The sequence below is a fragment of the Micropterus dolomieu genome, linkage group LG21, assembly GCF_021292245.1.
Source record: "Micropterus dolomieu isolate WLL.071019.BEF.003 ecotype Adirondacks linkage group LG21, ASM2129224v1, whole genome shotgun sequence".
Taxonomy (NCBI): domain Eukaryota; kingdom Metazoa; phylum Chordata; class Actinopteri; order Centrarchiformes; family Centrarchidae; genus Micropterus; species Micropterus dolomieu.
Window position 1 is genome coordinate 1,112,298 of NC_060170.1, and position 19,997 is coordinate 1,132,294.

Genomic DNA, 19,997 nt, shown 5'->3' on the forward strand with positions numbered 1-19,997 from the left:
TGACAGAGAAAAGAAAAACAACAAGTAAGCACATTGACTGAGCAGCCCCAGTGGCATCTAGTGGTGATGATTGTGAATTGCAACCATCTATCCAGTCTACCACTGCCCCCTTTCAAACCCTTTCAAAGAACGTAGGACAGCTACGGTGGCTTACACAACACAACAGGTGTCTCTTCTGAGACAGCAGCGAGTGGCCAGTCAAGAAATGAGGGTTCTTTAGGTATATTTATTAAGAAATTATATTTACTTAATTATTCAGTAAAACCATATGTTATTGTGACTTGGCCACTGACAGATAATGTGGAAAATGGAGTGGAGTGTTTAAGAATGTCACTGTTTCTGCACCACAGTCCATTATAAACCACACATTAGATAAAGTTTATACAAAAATTAACAAGGGAAACACATTCATTCTCTCTGTGATTATGGACCCTCGCCAAAACTGCCCGCCAGCAATAATATCTGGCCCGCTGTCAGATTATGGTGCTTTGATAGCAGCAAAAAATTTAAATAAATAAATACTTTGATAGTGGTGCTAAAAAAGATCTCAGTCAGGTCAGCAACATTTACTCACATAACCACTTCCTCTTTAGTGGTTTTGCCTACAAAATAAACGAGAACGAGAAGCTTGTTAACTGTAATGCAGTATTGTTGTTCAACTGAGCTTTTACTTTGAAAAATTCTGAATGACATTAAAAGAGTCTGTAGCCTGCATGACACAGCTCTGAAAGAGCCCTCAGGATTCCCCTAAATGTCCCTAAAAGCGTCCGTAGGTTGATGGATGCGGATCAAACACTGAAACAAAAACAGTGCCGAGATCTGAGAAAAATTCGCTGCAGAATCCGTTTGTTGAAGAGAGAGAGAGAAAAAAAAAAGTTGTCCCAAGGTGGGGTCAAACACTCAGCCCTTGGGTAGCAAGTCCTGCACCTCACAAACTGAGCTAACCAAATAGCATATTAATGCAAGTCAATACTATATACTATATTCTGCTCCACCATCTAATGGTTGAAAATATTGTTCTGATGCAAAACTTATTCACCGACACCTTCTGCAACTTCTTCTTCTTCTAACGTACGTATTCAACACAGTGATGAGTGTCTGCACTGCCTGAATTCTACCAGAAGTAGAACAAGAAGAACGTAGTGATGAAACGTGCTCTGTAGCGCTGTTTGTCCGTTTTCAGCTACTGTAGAAACATGACAATGCAATGTGGCAACTTCCATGTAAGGGGGACCCACGGTTATGTAGATATAAATGGCTCATTTCAAGGTAATAAAAACATAAAGGTTTATTATATAAGGTCTTTACACACCACTGAAAACATAGTTATGGATCTTATATTGCATTTCTATTAATAGATCCTCAGAAATATTACACACTGAACCTTTAAATTAAATTTATGCCCATGCACTCAGGTACAATCATCTGATCAAATATTGCTGTGGAAAAAGAAGATTTGTTAAAAATAGTTTTAATAGAAATCATCATCACACACACACAAATATTGTTCAAGCTCCACCAGCAATGCAGAGCGAGAGAGTACAAATCAGAAGACATGAACCCTCCAAACAGGAGGGGAAATTAACACCCGCCAAGTGCCAAATGTTGGTTTCCAACAGATATTATATCTGTTATTGGCAGATATAATATCTATTTGACGGCAACTAACAGTTCCTGCTTGTTGCATGTCGCACTTAAATTGGTCCCCGCTATGCAGGGATCATTATGGAGGTTCATTGGTTGTCGTTTACTTTTGTTTCATGTTACTTGTGTTTGATTGGTGTAGATTTGTAAAGGGATGGACGTTGGGAGTCGGAAGGGAAAGAGGGGAGAGTGTAGCTGCTTTCATACAGAGATCCTGCAATAAACACAGAAAGAGTATCTGCCAATATGCCGCATTCACTCATTCATACTGAACAAACATTTGCGGCATAATTCCAGCGTAGAAAAATATGTTGCGTGTCAATACAACAACGGCATGCTGACTGTGGCTTTTCATACACACATCGTTCCGTCTCTATTACTACCAACGTTCCCAGGTCAGAGGCAGATCAAATTGGACCCCTTCTCCACCTCCCCACCTTTCATACAGCACAATGAGCCGGCATATTGGCATAATACTTCTGGAAAATAACACTGTGTGAAAGCCGCTTGTGCTTGGAATGTTTTTAGCATTTAGCTATCTAGCTACCACCGTAATGTGGTCACATTTACCAGATGTAGGAACCAAACCAACACAATGAAAAAACGTTGACGAAAAGGAGGCTGAAGAAGAACATAAAAAAATAAAGTTGTCAAAACCAGGAGGCCAGACTTCCTGGACCATGCAAATAGGGTGACTGTAGAAAGTGATGAGGTTTAAGTTGAAAAATTATTAAGCATCTTGTAAGTCCATTTAATAGAAAGAAAGGTGAGCCAATCCACCCCTGCCTCCAACCTACTGATGTCTCTGTATATTCAGACACTGCAGCTTCACCTTCAGCAGACTGGCCACATCCACAAGAGAAAGTTGTGGGAGATCATGAGTCTGGAGCACCACCTGCCTCACCTCATAATATGTCAAATTGTGTTGCTTCATTTTCTGAGTTTCATGAATAGTTACTTGTTTTTTGTGCTCATATTTCATTTATTTAAAAAAAACACTTTTCAAAAACCACTCTTGCACAGTGTATGATATCGATGTGCTAATAAAGAGCAAACCCACACTTTAGCATGCACAATATTATGTAATTATCAGGGAACAAGTTGTAACTTTGTAATTAATCCTTTTGAATGTAATTTAAATTACATTCTTGCTTCTATGACATGCCTTATAAAATGATGTGACAATGCATTGATACTTTGCACCAGTTAGCCTCACAGTGATGGATTGATTTTGATCATTATTTGCAGTCAAGAGCAGCAGGTCCAACACAGCCTCATCTGAAAGTGTTTCCTCGGCACTGCAAGGTAACAGGAAGAGGTGCTTCCAGAGTGGCTGGTATAAGCAGGATCCATGGCTTGAATATTCCCACTGCCAAGACTACTTTTAGATTACCTCATCTCACTTAACAGTAAATACTTATTTCCAGGTAAGGTGTGTTAGGTTTATGTTACAATTGTTTGCAGTTATCATAAATTTATTGATAAAATGAAACAATTTAACCCTTTATTTATGTTTGGCCTGTGGCACTGCCTTGGATTGTAAGCCTCAGCTGGTTGTATTTCATTTATATTGTAATTATTTATTTAAATAAATAGTCAAATGAATCATTATTTTTGCCGTGTCTTTTTTATGATTATACAGTATAGGCTACCTGATGTTATACGCTGAATATTTCTCTCCAATGAGAATGGCTCATAAAAATGTGTAACTGACTTTTCCTAAACAATTACTGATTTTAAAATGGATGTTATGCTAAAATTACCGGAGGTTCCTAGAAACTAAAATAGGTTGAAATAGAACAGGAATAGAAAACTGTCACAAATCAAAACAACGGTCTGATATTAAATGGTGAATGCTAACATCAGTTTTAAAATTCACTTACTGGAGCTAAATAGCAGAGTTTCAGGAGCAGGACCACACATAAACCATGTCATCACCAGCATTTCCATAAATACCCACAAATCCCAGCTCTTCTTCTTCACTCTCACATTCTGCACCATTCATGAAGGTTCTCCCAGTATGGCCACTCCATGCTAGCTCAGTGCCCCATCTTGGTTACCTTAGTAAAAATGTTCTGTAGTTTGTACCCCACAGAGCCCTGATCTCAAACTAATCCAGTCTGTCTGGAATAACATGGAAAGAGAAGCAACTGGGGCTGCCTAAATCCACAGAAGGGGAGGTCTCAAGATGTTTGGGCCAACCTGCCTGCTGAGTTCCTTCAAAAACTATGTGCAAGTGTACCTAGATGAACTGATACTGTTTTGAATGGTAATCCTAAAACTTTTGTACAGAACTTGACATTTCCTCCTGATACCAAGTAGTAATGTAATAAAAGTAACAGGCTAATTTAATGAATTGAATCACTCACACATTCATATGAAATGTCACGTCAACCATGAAATCTAAAAACATGAGACCACAGTGGCACTCAGTCTGAACTTTCCACACCTGCACAGTACATGTACATCACCATATTTCTATAGCTGTCAAACTGATAAACGCTTTTCAAAGCACCAGTGGCATTGGATGCTTGGAATGTCATGTGATGTGGTATTCTTCTTTTGACACAATGTACTGAAACCGCGCGATCCACAGGAGTGAAACACGCTTTGGATGTTTGGTAGCATCTGCTTATCTCTACTAGTTTGCAGCTTTAATTTGCGTTTCCTGTTTTTATTCATTTTTAGATGAATTGCTTTAGCAAGTAAGGAAATAAGCCAAATCCATGCTTGACAAACATGTGTTTTTCCTTCTATAATGCAGCATCTAGCCTTCCTCTCATGTTTATGTGGCTTACAGCAGCTTTAATGACATGACAAGTACACACATTGCACGTTGGGGCTTGAGGGCTGATTCTAGCATGTTTCAGACTAAATATCTTGAAATGTTAAGGTTTTTAAAGCAAAACAGACAATGAAATGAAAATAAGTGGTTTAGCGTTTCATGAACATGAATAAAAAAAAACAGCCCTAGAATAGTGAAGCCTTACGTTTTGGGGAATATAAACATTTATGAAATATAACGCCTATATCCCTTATTTCATTTTTATACAGATTAAGAAACAGTTATTTCATACTTTTCTCTGGTTTAAATGATTATTTCATAAGGTCTGATTTTGAATGAATATGGATTTCCATATTCCTGAAGGTTGTTAACCCTGACACGGATGAGAAATACTCCAAACTGCTCCAGCAGCCTACTACCCGTCTGGACAGGCCCACAGAGGACAGGCTTGTTGTGTCCTATAATGATGTGACGGTGGCGGTGGGGGGGGGGGAGGAAGGAGGGGCCGGGAGGCTGGCGCGCGCGCGCACACACACACACACACACACACTTCCAGACTGCAGCCGCTACAGGGAAGATGGAGGACGGTGTGGCAGCGGCGGAGCGGACCTCCAGTCTGCAGCACCATCACCGCTGAAAACAGGTTAGTGGTCCGGTCGTCGGGCTCAGATAGAGGTACCGCTCGTTGGTTGATGCAGCAACACGCAGATCAGCGCCGGGGCTGGTGCTGGGCTGTGGGGACGGTGAACTGTCGCCGCTCGGTTTGTTGACTGTCTGAGGAATGGTTACAGGAAAAGATAACGCCGCGTTTCAGAGGAAATAACCGGGATTTGGATGGAAAGAAACGCACCGGCTGCACGAGACTTTGTGCCGGGCTGAAGCGCGACCGCCCTCTGGGTTTACATGAATGAAACGGCCCATGGAGGCCCTGTTATTGGCAGGTGCAGAGTCCAAGCAGGGCTAACCACAATGCAGTCAACACTCTGAGCCGGTTGAATCTGTTCTTGATGCTTCCCGGGTTGTTTCCGCCAAACCAGGACTCTGGTCCGGCTTCCCTCGCCTCATGTGATGCAGAAACTCGGACTCTGCAGATGCGGGCTGCGTGGCCTGCTGCTGTTTAGAAAGATGCTGCAGGTTGGTTACTGGTTGTGCAGACCATCCATAAACTTGGTAAACCAGGTTCATCATGTCCTGATAGAAACCATAGGCTATAGACTGGTAAACAATGAGGGCGGGGGCAAGTCCACATATGTTTTCTATATGGACTGTTAAAAGATTTTTGTTCATTAAATATTAAAAAATAAGGTATGGTAAATAAGGTGAAACATCAGAAATGCTCTGTGTGTGATTGAGAGCAGCTGGCAGGCTGAGCCCCAGCAGTGACCTGGACCCAGTGAACTGGGCTCCGAGCTTAACGTCACAATTCACATTGCGTTTTAAGTTGGCCTTTATTGATCCCTGTTGTTAGTAGTGCTGTTGGAGAGTAAGCATTTGTACGGCAGTGATATTTGCAGGTATGCCACGATCACTGGTCGCTGCCACACAGACCACTGCAGTGGCGGTTCCTGCCAAATCTGTCAGGGGGGGGAATTTTTGCGATGATTGCTAGGGTGACCAGTTCCATGGTCTAAGCCAGCTACACAAGGATTATTCGTTAGGCTACATACTGTACAGTATTTGTGAACAGCTACATCCTGAAGTTCATTGTCAGTGTCTACAATGAATGAACTTTCAGTAGTGATCAACTATTCTGCTCCTCTTCTGACAAAGATGCAAGTGATGGCCATCATGCTACCTCCTCTTTCTTCTGCGGTTTATGGCAATAAAAGACAAAAACATAAAATAATTGTTACTGGTTAAGTGCTGTAAAGGTAATTTTATATTGACCACTTCCACACATGAAGCACATTTAACATAAGGTTAAAAGTCGGCTTAATAATAACTATCAATATTTGTTTTTTTTATTTTTTATATTCACAGTTATTAGCTTCTATGGCGTTTTACACTGCATAAATTAGCCTAGAGGCTGGCAGACTTTTCCTCTCCTCATAGCTTAACAAGATTAAATTGCATGTCTTATTTATACTACTGTATGTCTTACTCACCGCTGGTTCAGTCACTGCATCTCTCAAAAAAGCACCACGGTTGAATTTTCAACCTGAATGTTTTGTTGAAACCGCAGCTGCTTTTAGCAGCTGGAGGACTGCCAAGTCGTTTTCAGGTGGCAGAAGCGTAGCTCTGCTGCTGGGCGCATGACGTAAACACATAAGTGCAAACCGCAGCTCGAAAAAAAAAACTGCCTTAACATGAAAGTCTATGAGAGAGATCTGGGCGATTTTCAACCAGACTGAAATCGCCCGAAATGGGCTCCACGGGACGCGACTTGACGCTGATTGGATAACGACATTCAGAGGCAAACTGTGTCAAAAACACAAAAACTAGTCACAACCAATCAAACAGTGTGGTAGAAAGCGTTAGAAAATTCCCCTACCTTTCCCGGTTTGGTGGTTCGTTGCCCGATTGCCCTAATGAGCAAAACCGCCCTGGACCACTGGTCGCTACCACAGTCTCTAGGGAAGGCCCCATTCTGTTCACACAAATTGTGACTGTACACATTAAAAAGGTCAGTTTCAAATTTTTATACAGTCTATGGTTCCAAAGAATAGTGACCTTAGATAATTTAAATTATCTCAACTGGCAGATTATACAACATTTTTTTTGTCTAATAGAGGGGAATGGATCAAAGCAATTCGATGTGTTGAGTATTTCTACTGTCTCAGGCTTAAGAATGAACTTGAACAAATCAGTTTATAAGGGTACCACTTAAAGAATGTGAACTATCAGAGATTAATGGTATCCCTGAGAAGTACCCAGTTATATACCTGGGTGTGATAAGAATGTAAAACTCTGCAATGATCTAAACTTCAGCCCTGTGATTGAACAAATAATGAAAAGGTTCAACATGTGGTGGATGAGGGATCTTTCACTGAATGGTAGTGTTCTACTATCTAATAGGGTTGGGCGATGTCTGAAGTGAAAATTTCCATCGGATGATGTCTGAAATGAAACACGGACAACATGGACGATGTCATCGGGTTCGCGGGAGGCAGCAGTCGTCTTATGTGCATGTGTTCTCGCACAAACTTCACACAGTAAAACAAATTGTGACAATATTGAAATGGGATTTTTATTGTGGTGGATTGTATTATTCTTTTGTAGTACCTTTTTGATGTCTGTATTGTATTGACCTGCCAGGGACTACAGATGAAAACTAGCTTTCTGGCTACAGCTGACATTTTCACTACAAAGTTCACTAATATGCTCTGTCCCTTTTAAATAAATAAATAACATTGATGTCCAGGGACTGTCCTGTAGGACATTTATGTCTGTGATGTATCTCTGAATAACTACTTGTACTGTATAACTGCAAAAAACAAGTTCAAAAAAATCTGCACATGTAACACAAACTTCAGAATACTGTACAGCAAAAACATTATAACTGTAGATATAACCACACAAAACTGCAATATACTGTGCAAAAATAAGAATATAGGTATAATCAATAAAATAGTATATTTAACAAAGAACAACGATAAAGATGTATTACTGTATAGGATATAACCATATGTGGCAGCAACCCCAGACTGTATGGCTGCAGCCTGGAGCCTTCCGTCTCATGCCTTCCCGCCTGGTTCCAAATTAAACGATTAAGTCTGGTTCGCTATGTCTTCTTCATACTTTGGTGTTTTTAAACTGAACAGTAACGGCAATCATGCGCTTGAATAAAATACTTTCAAAAATATCTGTCTATAAGATAAATGCAGACTACCATGCTAATGAATAAAAATACTAACAATATTCTTGTTGTTCCAAATGCTGTAATTTGTAGGTTAAACTTATGTTTGTATATTAATTTCCAGGCCAGTAGAGCTATGATAATTTAACAGGTAATTTATCAATTTTATAGTTGAAATTTTAGTAGAAATTTACTTCCTCCTATTAAATTAAATACTCTACTTAATTATGGAAGGGGTTCCAAATGTTGTCTTTTTTATCAACCTAGTTAGCCCTTTAACTTTTGAAAGTGTTATTTAAGGTTTCAAAACATAAAACCTCCAGACCTTCATTTTTATGTTGCATAGGGTATCTGTCCTTAAATAATGACATTTGTTCGTCCAAATGAAATTAAATAAGATCTTATCCAATTCTTTGTATATTTCAGTAGGCAGTTCCAGTGATAAGTATACATAGATCTGGATATTCCCTCAGCTTTAGATAGTATAACTCTGCCATTCAGTGAAAGATCCCTCATCCACCACATGTTGAACTTGTTCATTATTTGTTCAATCACAGGGCTGAAGTTTAGATCATTGCTGAGTTTTTCATTCTTATCACACCCAGGTATATAACTGGGTTCTTCTCAGGGATACCATTAACTTTTGATAGTTCACATTCCTGAAGTGGTAGCCTAATAAACAGATTTGTTCAAGTTCATTCTTAAGCCTGAGACAGTAGAAAATTCCTCAACACATCCATTCCCCTCTATTAGACAAAAGGAGTTCTATTATCTGCCAGTTGAGATAATTTAAATTATCTAAGGTCACTATACTATGGAAACATAGACTGTATAAAAACTTGAAACTGACCCTTTTTTAATGTGTACAGTCACAATTTGTGTGACAAGGACAAGAAAGGGGCCTTCCCCAGAAACTGTGGTAGCGACCTGTGGTCCGTGTGGCAGCTACCACAATCTGTAGCTCCCCTAGTGTTAGTGACCAGTAGTCTGCACGCCATTGACTAGTGGTCGGTGTGGCAGCGACCAGACCACAGAATTGGTTACAACCAAGCGGGAAGCTTCGGGTCTGAGAACTGAAGCGAATGCGGAAGTCCCTTAAACCTGCAATCTATTGAACGGCCAGCAGGGGATGACTCCTCTGGTTGCAAAAATAAGTCTGGCTCTATTAGAAATAATGGAAAATTAACCCTAGTTCTCACCTGATTTATTACCTCAGTAAACACTTTCATAATGAGTTTATGGTCTCAATCGCTAGTTTCAAGTCTTCTTCAAAACAACATGATGTTCATTAAGTAAATTATGGTCCCATTATAGGAAAATAGACCATAAAGTGCTTCAGGGCGGGAATGATCTGTGATTGACAAGTCGTTATCATGGCAACCTGTCAATCAGGCTAGAGTGACTCGTACCCACGGCACTGTGTAAATAAAACCAGCGCTGATGAAAAAGCCAGGAGTTCACTGTTTTAGGAGTTCACTGTTAATTTTCTCTGGTGAGTACATTTAGTTTGAAACCTGTTAAAATTATCATCCCAGGAAAATGACAGTTAACCTGATTTACAGATGCACCTAGCTAAGCAAGCTAGCTAGCTCCACGCGGAGCCGTTGGCTCCACAGTCTCTTCCAAATGTGGTCACGTCCGGTGCCGCTGGTTGCAAAAAATCAACATGGCGGCACCAGTCAAACTTGAGGCTTCAAAACGGCAGTCCACAAACCAACGGGTGATGTCACGATGACTACGTCCACTTTTTTCCCCACTTTTACTGTCTATGGCTACAACCCCTGCTGTCCAGACTCCTCTTAACTCAGAAATTTCCAAGTTGAATATCCGACTTCCGACCTCAAAGCGTTTCAGGTGCATGGTGGTGCATGACCCCAAATGTAAACAATAAACATGGCTGACCGTGACAAACTCGTTTCTTTGGCAAGTTTATAACGGTTAAACCCTCAGCAGTGCACTTGGTGTTAATTAAAAGGATGGCCATTTTATAAAAAACAACTGATAAATATACGTTACTCGTTAACTGTGTATCCTTCTAGCTACATCAGTTGGTAATCCTCAAAAGTCAGCAAAAGTTGTAGGCTATATTTCCAAATGTTTTCACATTTTTAACGTTTTCCTGAATAACTTTTGAGTAGAAAAGATGACTTTCACACATTGTTTACTGTAACCAGCTATCTAATAACTTCGACAAAATATTTCTAAATCACTTTACATGCAGAACGAATTTTACTATTTGATACTAGTATGTATTATTTTATACTATACTAATACTTTGTCTTTTAGTTTATGGTTTACCATTTACAATGTGTGCTTCCATGGGCGCTGCCATTGTTGTGTGACGTCATTCAGCTGCTACTCGTGAAGTCGGAGTTCAATAGTGTTAATGTGATCTTTAGTCAGTGTGTGTCTGCCAGGGATAGAATGCTGGCGATTGGTGGTGAATGGTTGCGCTGAAAACGCTCCAATGACTGTGGATCAGGCAACAAACGTGATAACAATACATTAAACTCTGAACTCAAATTTGCTCGACTGAGGCATCTAAAACGACATCAATTCATCCTACTGTTCACCTTATTTATGAGCATAAAATACATACAAACCACATGTAAAGGTTTGTGCAGGATTATCCAATGGGTATTAGCTAAAATGGAGAAATTGTCCACTAAAAACAAATAAGCAAAATGTAAACAAACAGTTAACATTTCTTTGCACCAATTTCATATATTTTGCTTCCTAGTGGCACCTACTATTACTGGTACATATATCATAACAATTTACTGTACCATCTATGAGAAATTATGATCTTAAAAAAAACAACACAGCGAAAAGTAAACAGACAGTTAACATTTATGTGAACTTTGACCTTTGACTAAAACAATTCCTTAATAGGTGACATCACTGTTGTCATATCATCTCCTTCCTAGTGTCCTCCACTATCACTGGTACAAATATCATAATGTTTTACTGTACAAACTTGGAGAAATTATACTTGAAAAAAAGCTCCAACAGCGAAAATTAAAAAGAACATTTCTGTGAAAGAGGGTTGCCTTTACGTGGCGACAGTGACGTAGCACATGTACTGTATCTGTGTTTGTGTTTGAATTATGGAAGAATCTGATTCATAGAAATAGAGTGGTAGAGGTGAGGCAGTATGTGCTTGCATATGACAGTGATTTACAGTAAGCAGGGGAATGGAATAATGTTGTTGCAGCTATTCCAGGAAAGCATTGTTGCAATCATGCGGTGTAACTTAAGTCCTGTATGATGGAGGATGTGTACGGGTGTTGATCCAACGCATTCTCATCTCAGTGTGTCATTACCGACACTTTCAGACAGCATGACAAAGAGTAATTATTTGACGCTACGTCACCGCAACGCAAAGGAGGCTAACCTTACCTGCTAGCGGGCCGAAGTGCACAGCTGTGGGGTTAGCATCCATAAAGTCATTGACTTAGGTTTAGGCACTAACATTTCTGATGGTTAAGGTAAGGGGGCTTTGGGGGCCTGTCAACACCTTTAACACAAATGTAGCTAGCTAGCTAGCACTTCCGGGCTGTCTCATACAGGGTGCTTCTCAAGTCTCTTAATTCCATCCACATTTCCCTCACTTGCGTCTTTTTCCCGCCCACTGGGGATTCATGGAGAGACGCAAGGAAACCAAGCCAGGAGAGAGTGAACAAGGAAATATGTTTTTAGAGACATGAGACGTCCTTTCCTCTGAAGCGTCACGTGAAGCGACATCCGTTTCTGATGATGGTGGCAGCTGATCTCAGCTGGATCAGCTGTCATTCGGCTCCAGCAGCTGTAGAGACTTTTGATGGCGTGTACTGTGTTGGAACTACTAAAGTCTCACGGTTAACAAGCAGAGCAGCATGATTCTCCCTGCAGCTGTTACCTGTTTAACAAACACCTGCACATGAATAATTATAGGTTGCTGTAAGTCCTTCTCAGAGGCACAGGATCATTTCTACTGGTAAAATGCTTATATTATATGCATTTAGATTTATTGATTCTGATTGTGAATTTGTTATTGAATAACCCAGAACATGATCATGGTGTCTTGAAATGATGTAACTCATATCAAAGTCGACGCTCAGTTTTTGGTTTTACGCTTATTTCCTCTTCTGATATCCTTTAACAAGTGCAAGTCACATCACTTGTTACTGATCACTGCGTTCAATCATATTAATCCAACAAGTTTTTGAGGCTTTCATTCACACTTTGTTCAGCTGATTTTACTTGCTAAGCCGCTGGCTGCTTTCACCAGATGCAGTGGGTGAGATGGCTGGATGTGCAGGCTTTATTTTCCTTGGATTGCTTCATTACAGAATTAAGTGCAGTTTAGCAGCTTGTCCGACTCCTTACCTGTTTACGTACGTGTTTTTATGTTTTTTTACCATCTATTTGGACTAGGACACAGGAATAATCAGCCTCATGTGGCTGAATAGAAATGACAATAAATTATGTAAAACTTGTGTCTTGCCGACAGACTCTCCAACTCTCTCTCACTTTAATTGTCTCCATTATAAAAGTTGATGGGAGAAATAAAAGAAAGAAAACTCTTTCTAATAATTGAAGAAAGATTGTAACTAGACAGTGAATCATGAAACAAATCAAATATAGCCTAAGACTTTGCAGTGATAGGCCTACACTTTTACAGTTTAATTATCTGTTGTGATGTATCAGATCAGTCCGATCAGCTGCAGCATCCAATCAATATAACGGCTACCAAATAAGGGGGCGTGTCGGTCAGTAAAATACTTCCGCAAAGGAGTGAGGATACACCAGTGCAGGTGTATCCTCACTCATAGCTCCTCAGAGATCGCTCGGAGCTCCTCGGAGCTTTAAATAAGAGCTTTGGGGCGGTCTGAAAGATGGCGGAGCAGAACAACTTCCAGTTCAAGTGAGTAGTGAGGAGCGAGGAAACGACAAATAAGAGACTTTAGAAGCACCCACAGACGCTGAAGTGAAATAACTATGCTTTGTCACTTTTTCTGGAAGCGTAGGTATTGGATGCCCTGAGATGTAAATCCTGTCCGATGTGTACAGGTGTTGATCAGTGTAAATCCTGTATGATGGAGGATGTGTACAGGTGTTTATCAGTGTAAATCCTGTATGATGGAGGATGTGTACAGGTGTTTATCAGTGTAAATCCTGTATGATGGAGGATGTGTACAGGTGTTTATCCTGTATGAGCCCAACTAATATTAAAGTGAAAAAGAGCTGATTTATAAGCTGATATTTTGATTTTGAAAATGATTTGGATAGTAGACCCGTTTCCTGTAGGGACTACTAACTACTACTTAGAACAGGCTGATATTGAAAGCTGTTATGTATGTGGGCTATAATTGCTGAATGGATTATGTTAAAAAAGCCTCAGATTACAGTCTCAGCAACTGAAAATGTAAACAACTTTACATCAATTAATATTTGCTGCTTGAACATGCAGAGAGAAGAATAGAATATTCTCATCTACTTTATTCTTTTACCAGCACACTTTCATTTTAAAGCTGCGAGAAACCATTTCTCAACCACTACATGATTATCTACAACTTTTTTCACACCGTTGCACATTTGAAAGAGGAGCTTGATAACTTTGTTTGGCTGGAAACTGTGTTAGATACTCGTTCAGTTCAAGTTTATTTACATGTCCCATGTGGTTTGGACTGTATATTTAGAATAAGTTAAACGCTATAATAACCGCTTGCTGACGTTAACACTTTTCCACTGATAAACATGGCATTAGTTAGCTTTTTGGCAAATCTAATTTAGCAATGGGCAGCGTTAGCTGCTGTCAGCAATATCAGAGAACATTTAAGCAAGTCAGCAAATAAGTGAGGAACTAGGGATAAATGACAGGACTCTTCACTAGAACGGCCACACTGTTTCAGAAATAAATCTACAATCATGTTTGTCAGCAGCATAGCCTCCACCTATTGTAACATACTGCTGTGGCTCAGGAGGAAACTGGAAGAGGGCAATGAAAAACTGGAGTCTCCCAGGACAATTGGGTGGGTTGGTATGGTCATGAATGTTGTCAGGCTTATTTGGGCTAACAGGAGAAGTGATGATTGTTATTTTTATTATTTAAGTAATGTATTTCACGTGACAAATGACAAAATCATCTTGAACTCCATTGGTGGTTCTGGATGCTCTCCTTGACTCTGGTCAGCTGATTGCTTTGTTTTGTGGTGGATTTGTGGCGCTGTTATCAACAGGGGAGTTGCAGAGCACCTTCTGGTGAAACTATGCAACACGCATGACGTGATTGAAAGATCTGTCTCTCCGTTTCTCTGTTATAAACGCAGAGACCAATTTAAATGCAGTTAGCTCATATCAGCCGAAAAATATTGTCTTGATAAATTGGTCATAAACTAGATGTGTTTACAACAAATAATACCCTATAATCAAAACCTTCATTGTGCACATGTGTGTGTGTGGGTCGGCGGGTTGGGGCCCTACAAGACATTGTGATCCAGGGGCGTCTGACTTCTTAATCCGGGCCTGGTAAAGGGTTCCCATGCATCCTGGAAAACACGTTTGCTCGGTTATGTTGCTACAGCGTTGTGAACACGCCACCGAGTTACTTCACATGGTAGCACAGGTTGTATAGACAAAAGACAATAATTCAAGTGTGTAACAATAACATAAGTTATACACAGCTCTGCTGTGAAGGAGGCAGAAGGATACTGCAGTACAGTTGCATTATCTTCCAAAGGGATTAGTCACTGCTGGCTGCTAACTGTAGGAGCTTTTTTTTAGGTTTATAGATTAATGTTTTGTTCTCTTTTATATGGTAGAATAAAGTCTTTGGTTCAGATTTTGAAGTTGACATGCTTGCTAGCCTGATTTGCCTGCAAATGTTTAAGGTTTGTGTTTCAGCTCTGGCTAGTATGGTTTCAAAAGTGTTGGGTATTGTTGAGAAAATTGGATAAGATGAAGAGCAAGCTGGGGTCAAAAAAATGAGTGGGAGCCCAGCTGTATGTGCATCAAACACTGGCTAAATACTGGCTAACAGTACTTTTTTTTACTTTGCTAGCAGTCTCTTCAAATGCAATGCTACATTATAATAACATGACATGTAACTGTTTAGCTGTAGCTGACAGTGGGTTGTGATTAGCTTCGTTATTAAAGTGTTAAACTGATTTATACCACGGCTTGGTTTTCGCACTTTATCCACCTGGCGAATGTCCGCTCTCTGGCCAACAAAAGAATGAACTTGGACTTCTGCAGATCTGCCACCCTCTGTTTTACCGAATACTGTAACGGTAACGCCACATAATGCCACAGCGACTTCAAGACTCCCGTCACAAGATGGCAAGTTGTGTAGTGTGAATGGCATGGCCATCGGCTGACACAGAAAATTGTGTGGTCTGCACGAGGCATTAGTGAGGCATTATTACACCTGGCCGACCAGATAACTAACGTGGAGATAAAACATCCAGACTCCCTGCTCATCGTTCTCTGGGACTTCAACAGAGCAAACCTCAGTCATGAACTTCCAAAGCACAGACAGCATAATAAGTGTCCCACCAGGGACACTAACACAGTAGACCACTGCTACACTTCATTAGGACACTTATCACTGTGTTCCCCGTGCAGCCTTGGGACTCTCTGATCACTGCCTGGTTCATCTTATCCTGACATACAGGCAGAAACTGAAATCTGCTAAACCTGTTGTAATGACTGTGAAAAGATGGACCAACCAGTCAAAGCTGGATTTACAGGCCTGCTTTGACTGTACTGGCCTGCTTTGACTGTAATGGCCACTGACCTGGATGAACTAACAGACACTGTGACATCTTACATCAGTTTTTGTGAGGACGTGTACAAACTAAAACCTTCCGCACAAACAACCAAAAACTCTGGTTCACAGCGAAACTCAGGCAGCTTCATCAGACCAAAGAGGAGGCCTTCAGAAGTGGGAACAGAGTCCTGTATAACCAGTCCAAGAACACATTGACTAAAGAGATCAATAGGGCTGTCTAGGGCTGTCGCGGTGAAGTAATTTCTACCGCGGCAATATGTTGGGGGTCAACAACGCGGTATGCGGTATCGCATTTTTCATCAATGAAGTAATTTGGTGCCATATAGCAGAGTAAGAGTGTCTGTGTCTGTCACGTCACTGCACAGCAAGCCGCTAACAGCAGCTTTATGGTCTGAGCAATCTAGCTGATGCGTGCTAGTCAACGACATTGCCAAGAAAACTCCTTTTTGTAGTTTGACCGTGTCTTTTTCACATGTAGCTATATCATTACCTTCAGGGCATGTCTATCAAATCAGTTTACATACCGCCAGCAATGCATGTGTGTGTGCACGCGAATGCATTGCTGGTGGGAACAGAATGGCTGTCACAACTAACCACTGCATTGTAACGTTATAACTAAATTTCCACAGAAAGCAACATGAAAAACAGCTGCAGGCATCTGACACTCTTCGCTCCTTAGTTAGTGAGCTTTAAATGATACAAATCACAAAGAGCATTACCCCCCATGGAGGAGAATGCTAGAGGCCAAGATCAAGGCAACCCGAAGAGAGGTTAGTCAGCTCTCAGAGCTACAGAAAGGTGCAAGGAAGGGGCTACCTAAGAAATACAACAAGCTGTCGATACCTGAGGCTCTGGAAACTGCCAAACAAAGAACCAACTGCTGATGGATGGGACGCATCCAGAATGGTTAACCCAAGGACGGACAGTCCTGATCATGAAGGATCCCCAGAAGAGAACAATCCCATCCAACTACCGACCAATAACCTGCCTCTGCACAACATGGAAGCTCCTGTCAGGCATCATAGCTAAGATGAGTAGGCACGTGGCTCAATACATGGACAGGGCCCAGAAGGGAATGGGTAGTAATACCAGGGGAGCCAAGCACCAGCTACTGGTTGATAGAGCAGTCACTCGAGACTGCAAGACCAGGCAGACCAATCCGTGCACCGCCTGGGCTGACTACAAGAAAGCCTACGACTCAATGCCACATACATGGATAATGGAATCAGAATCTGAAGGAGCTTTATTGCCAAGTAGTGTTTTACACATACAAGGAATTTGCTGTGGTGATAAGGTGCTACACGTAGGCATACAGTCAACATAAATAAATGTAGAAATATATAAATATGGAATAGAAGAACAACTTTGCAGATATATACATGTGCATTATTTTGGGTCTGTCCCGTGCAGAAGTAACGCAACGGAAGAGAATATTGTGTACATAATAAATATATAAACTGACAACATAAAAATATACAACAACAAAGATCAACAATCAACAACAAATATGTGCAACGTGCCAGGTCTGAGCCCGACACAAGATGAAACAGTATTTACATGTGCAGAGACATTTGTATCGTTTGCAAGGGGGGAGTGTCAGTGGGGGACCCGGGCCTTGTTAATGAGGCTAGCTGCAGACGGGAAGAAGCTGTTTTTGTGGCAAGAGGTTTTGGTCCTGATGGACCGCAGCCTCCTGCCAGAGGGGAGAGTCTGAAACAGTTTGTGTCCGGGGTGGGAGGCGTCAGCTGCAATCTTTCCTGCACGCCTCAGAGTCCTCGAGGAGTACAGGTCCAGAAGAGAAGGAAGATAGTTTGTCAAGCTGTATGCCTGTACAGGAGCATCTGCCATGAGTATGGGCTAAAAGTCCCAAGGTCAAAATGGAAGACACCTCCTAAGGTAGTTGAGAATGACAGAGCTAAGATCCTCTGGGACTTCAAGATCCAAAATGACAAACTGGTGATGACTAACCAACCAGACATCGTGTTGATCGACAAATAGCAGAAGAACGCTGTAGAGAACACCAATGACTGCTCCTCAGGAGACACATCTGTGAAACTCCTGAAGTTTGCTGACGACACAACGGTCGTCGGCCTACAGACGGGAGGTTGATCAGCTGGCTCTCTGGTGCAGTCAGAACAACCTGGAGCTTAACACACTCAAAACTGTGGAGATGAATGTAGACTTCAGGAGGAGCCCCCCCACTTACCCTCCCATCACCATACTCTATAGCTCTGTGTCTGCTGTGGAATCCTTCAGGTTTCTGTGATCCACTATATCCCAGGACCAGAAGTGGGAGCCCAACACGGACACCATCATCAAGAAGGCCCAGCAGAGGATGTACTTCCTGCGCCAGCTCAGGAAGCTCAACCTGCCTAAGGAGCTGCTGATCCACTACACAGCCATCATCCAGTCTGTCCTCTGCACATCCATCACTGTCTGTTTTGGATCTGCCACTAAAAAGGACAGGAGCAGACGTACAGTCCTTCAGAATGGTGCCCTCTATTCAGGACTTATACATACATATATATATACACACACACATTTCCAGAGTAAGGAAACAGTCAGGAAACATCACTGCGGATCCATCTCATCCCGGACACAACCTGTTCCAGCTTCTCCCCTCTGGTAGGCACTACAGAGCACTGTACACCCAAACTAACAGACTTAGGAACAGTTTCTTCCCGCAAGCCATCACTCTGATGAACAGCTGATTTCTGACTCCTGTGCAATAACCCAGTAACTCTGTCTCTAATCAGCCACCTGTTTACTGGTTACCACTTATTATTTATTCATCATTCTCTATTTCAGAGCTGTTAATACTGTTCATATTGTCAATTTGTATATTGTATATACGCAGGTGCTGGTCATATAATTAGAATATCATCAAAAAGTTTATTTATTTCAGTAATTCCATTCAAAAAGTGAAGCTTGGATATTATATTCATTCATTCCACACAGATGATATTTGAAAATGTTTATTTCATTTAATTGTGATGATTAAAACTGACAACTAATGAAAATCCCAAATTCAGTATCTCCGAAAATTTGAATATTACTGAAGACCAATACAAAAAAAGGATTTTTAGAAATATTGGACAACTGAAAAGTATGAACATGAACAGTATGAGCATGTACAGCACTCAATACTTAGTTGGGGCTCCTTTTGCCTGAATTACTGCAGCAATGCGGCGTGGCATGGAGTCCAGCAGTCTGTGGCACTGCTCAGGTGTTATGAGAGCCCAGGTTGCTCTGATAGTGGCCTTCAGCTCTTCTGCATTGTTGGGTCTGGCGTATTGCATCTTCCTCTTCACAATAGCCCATAGATTTTCTATAGGGTTAAGGTCAGGCCAGTTTGCTGGCCAATTAAGAACAGGGATACCATGGTCCTTAAACCAGGTACTGGTGTGCAGGTGCCAAGTCCTGTTGGAAAATGAAATCTGCATCTCTATAAAGTTGGTCAGCAGCAAGAAGTGCTCTAAAACTTCCTGGTAGACGGCTGCGTTGACCTTGGACCTCAGAAAACACAGTGGACCAACACCAGCAGATGACATGGCACCCCAAACCATCACTGACTGTGGAAACTTTACACTGGACTTCAAGCAACGTGGATCCTGTGCCTCTCCTCTCTTCCTCCAGACTCTGGGACCTTGATTTCCAAAGGAAATGCAAAATTTACTTTCATCAGAGAACATAACTTTGGACCACTAAGCATCAGTCCAGTCCTTTTTGTCTTTAGCCCAGGCGAGACGCTTCTGACGCTGTGTCTTGTTCAAGAGTGGCTTGACACAAGGAATGCGACAGCTGAAACCCATGTCTTGCATACGTCTGTGCGTGGTGGTTCTTGAAGCACTGACTCCAGCTGCAGTCCACTCTTTGTGAATCTCCCCCACATTTTTGAATGGGTTTTGTTTCACAATCCTCTCCAGGGTGCGGTTATCCCTATTGCTTGTACACTTTTTTCTACCACATCTTTTCCTTCCCTTCGCCTCTCTATTAATGTG

The 19,997-nt window shown here is 41.3% G+C and overlaps 2 protein-coding genes across 4 annotated transcripts in view; one reads left to right on the forward strand and one right to left on the reverse strand.

Moving 5' to 3' along the window:
* Positions 1 to 4,968: 4,968 nt before the first annotated feature.
* apba1a (amyloid beta (A4) precursor protein-binding, family A, member 1a) overlaps positions 4,969 to 19,997 on the forward strand; it is a 99,415-nt gene continuing 84,386 nt past the window's right edge. For all 3 annotated transcript variants that reach the window (XM_046035211.1, XM_046035210.1, XM_046035213.1), the window contains exon 1: positions 4,969 to 5,072. The gene's annotated coding sequence lies outside the window, so the exon portion shown is untranslated. The remainder of the gene's footprint in view (positions 5,073 to 19,997) is intronic.
* The window catches only part of LOC123959767 (E3 SUMO-protein ligase PIAS2-like), a gene marked incomplete at its 5' end in the record, with an annotated part of 32,832 nt that continues 17,891 nt past the window's right edge, over positions 5,057 to 19,997 (reverse strand). The window contains 2 exon segments of the mRNA XM_046034034.1: positions 5,057 to 5,203; positions 6,921 to 7,016. Coding sequence (XP_045889990.1) covers positions 5,057 to 5,203; positions 6,921 to 7,016 — 243 coding nt within the window.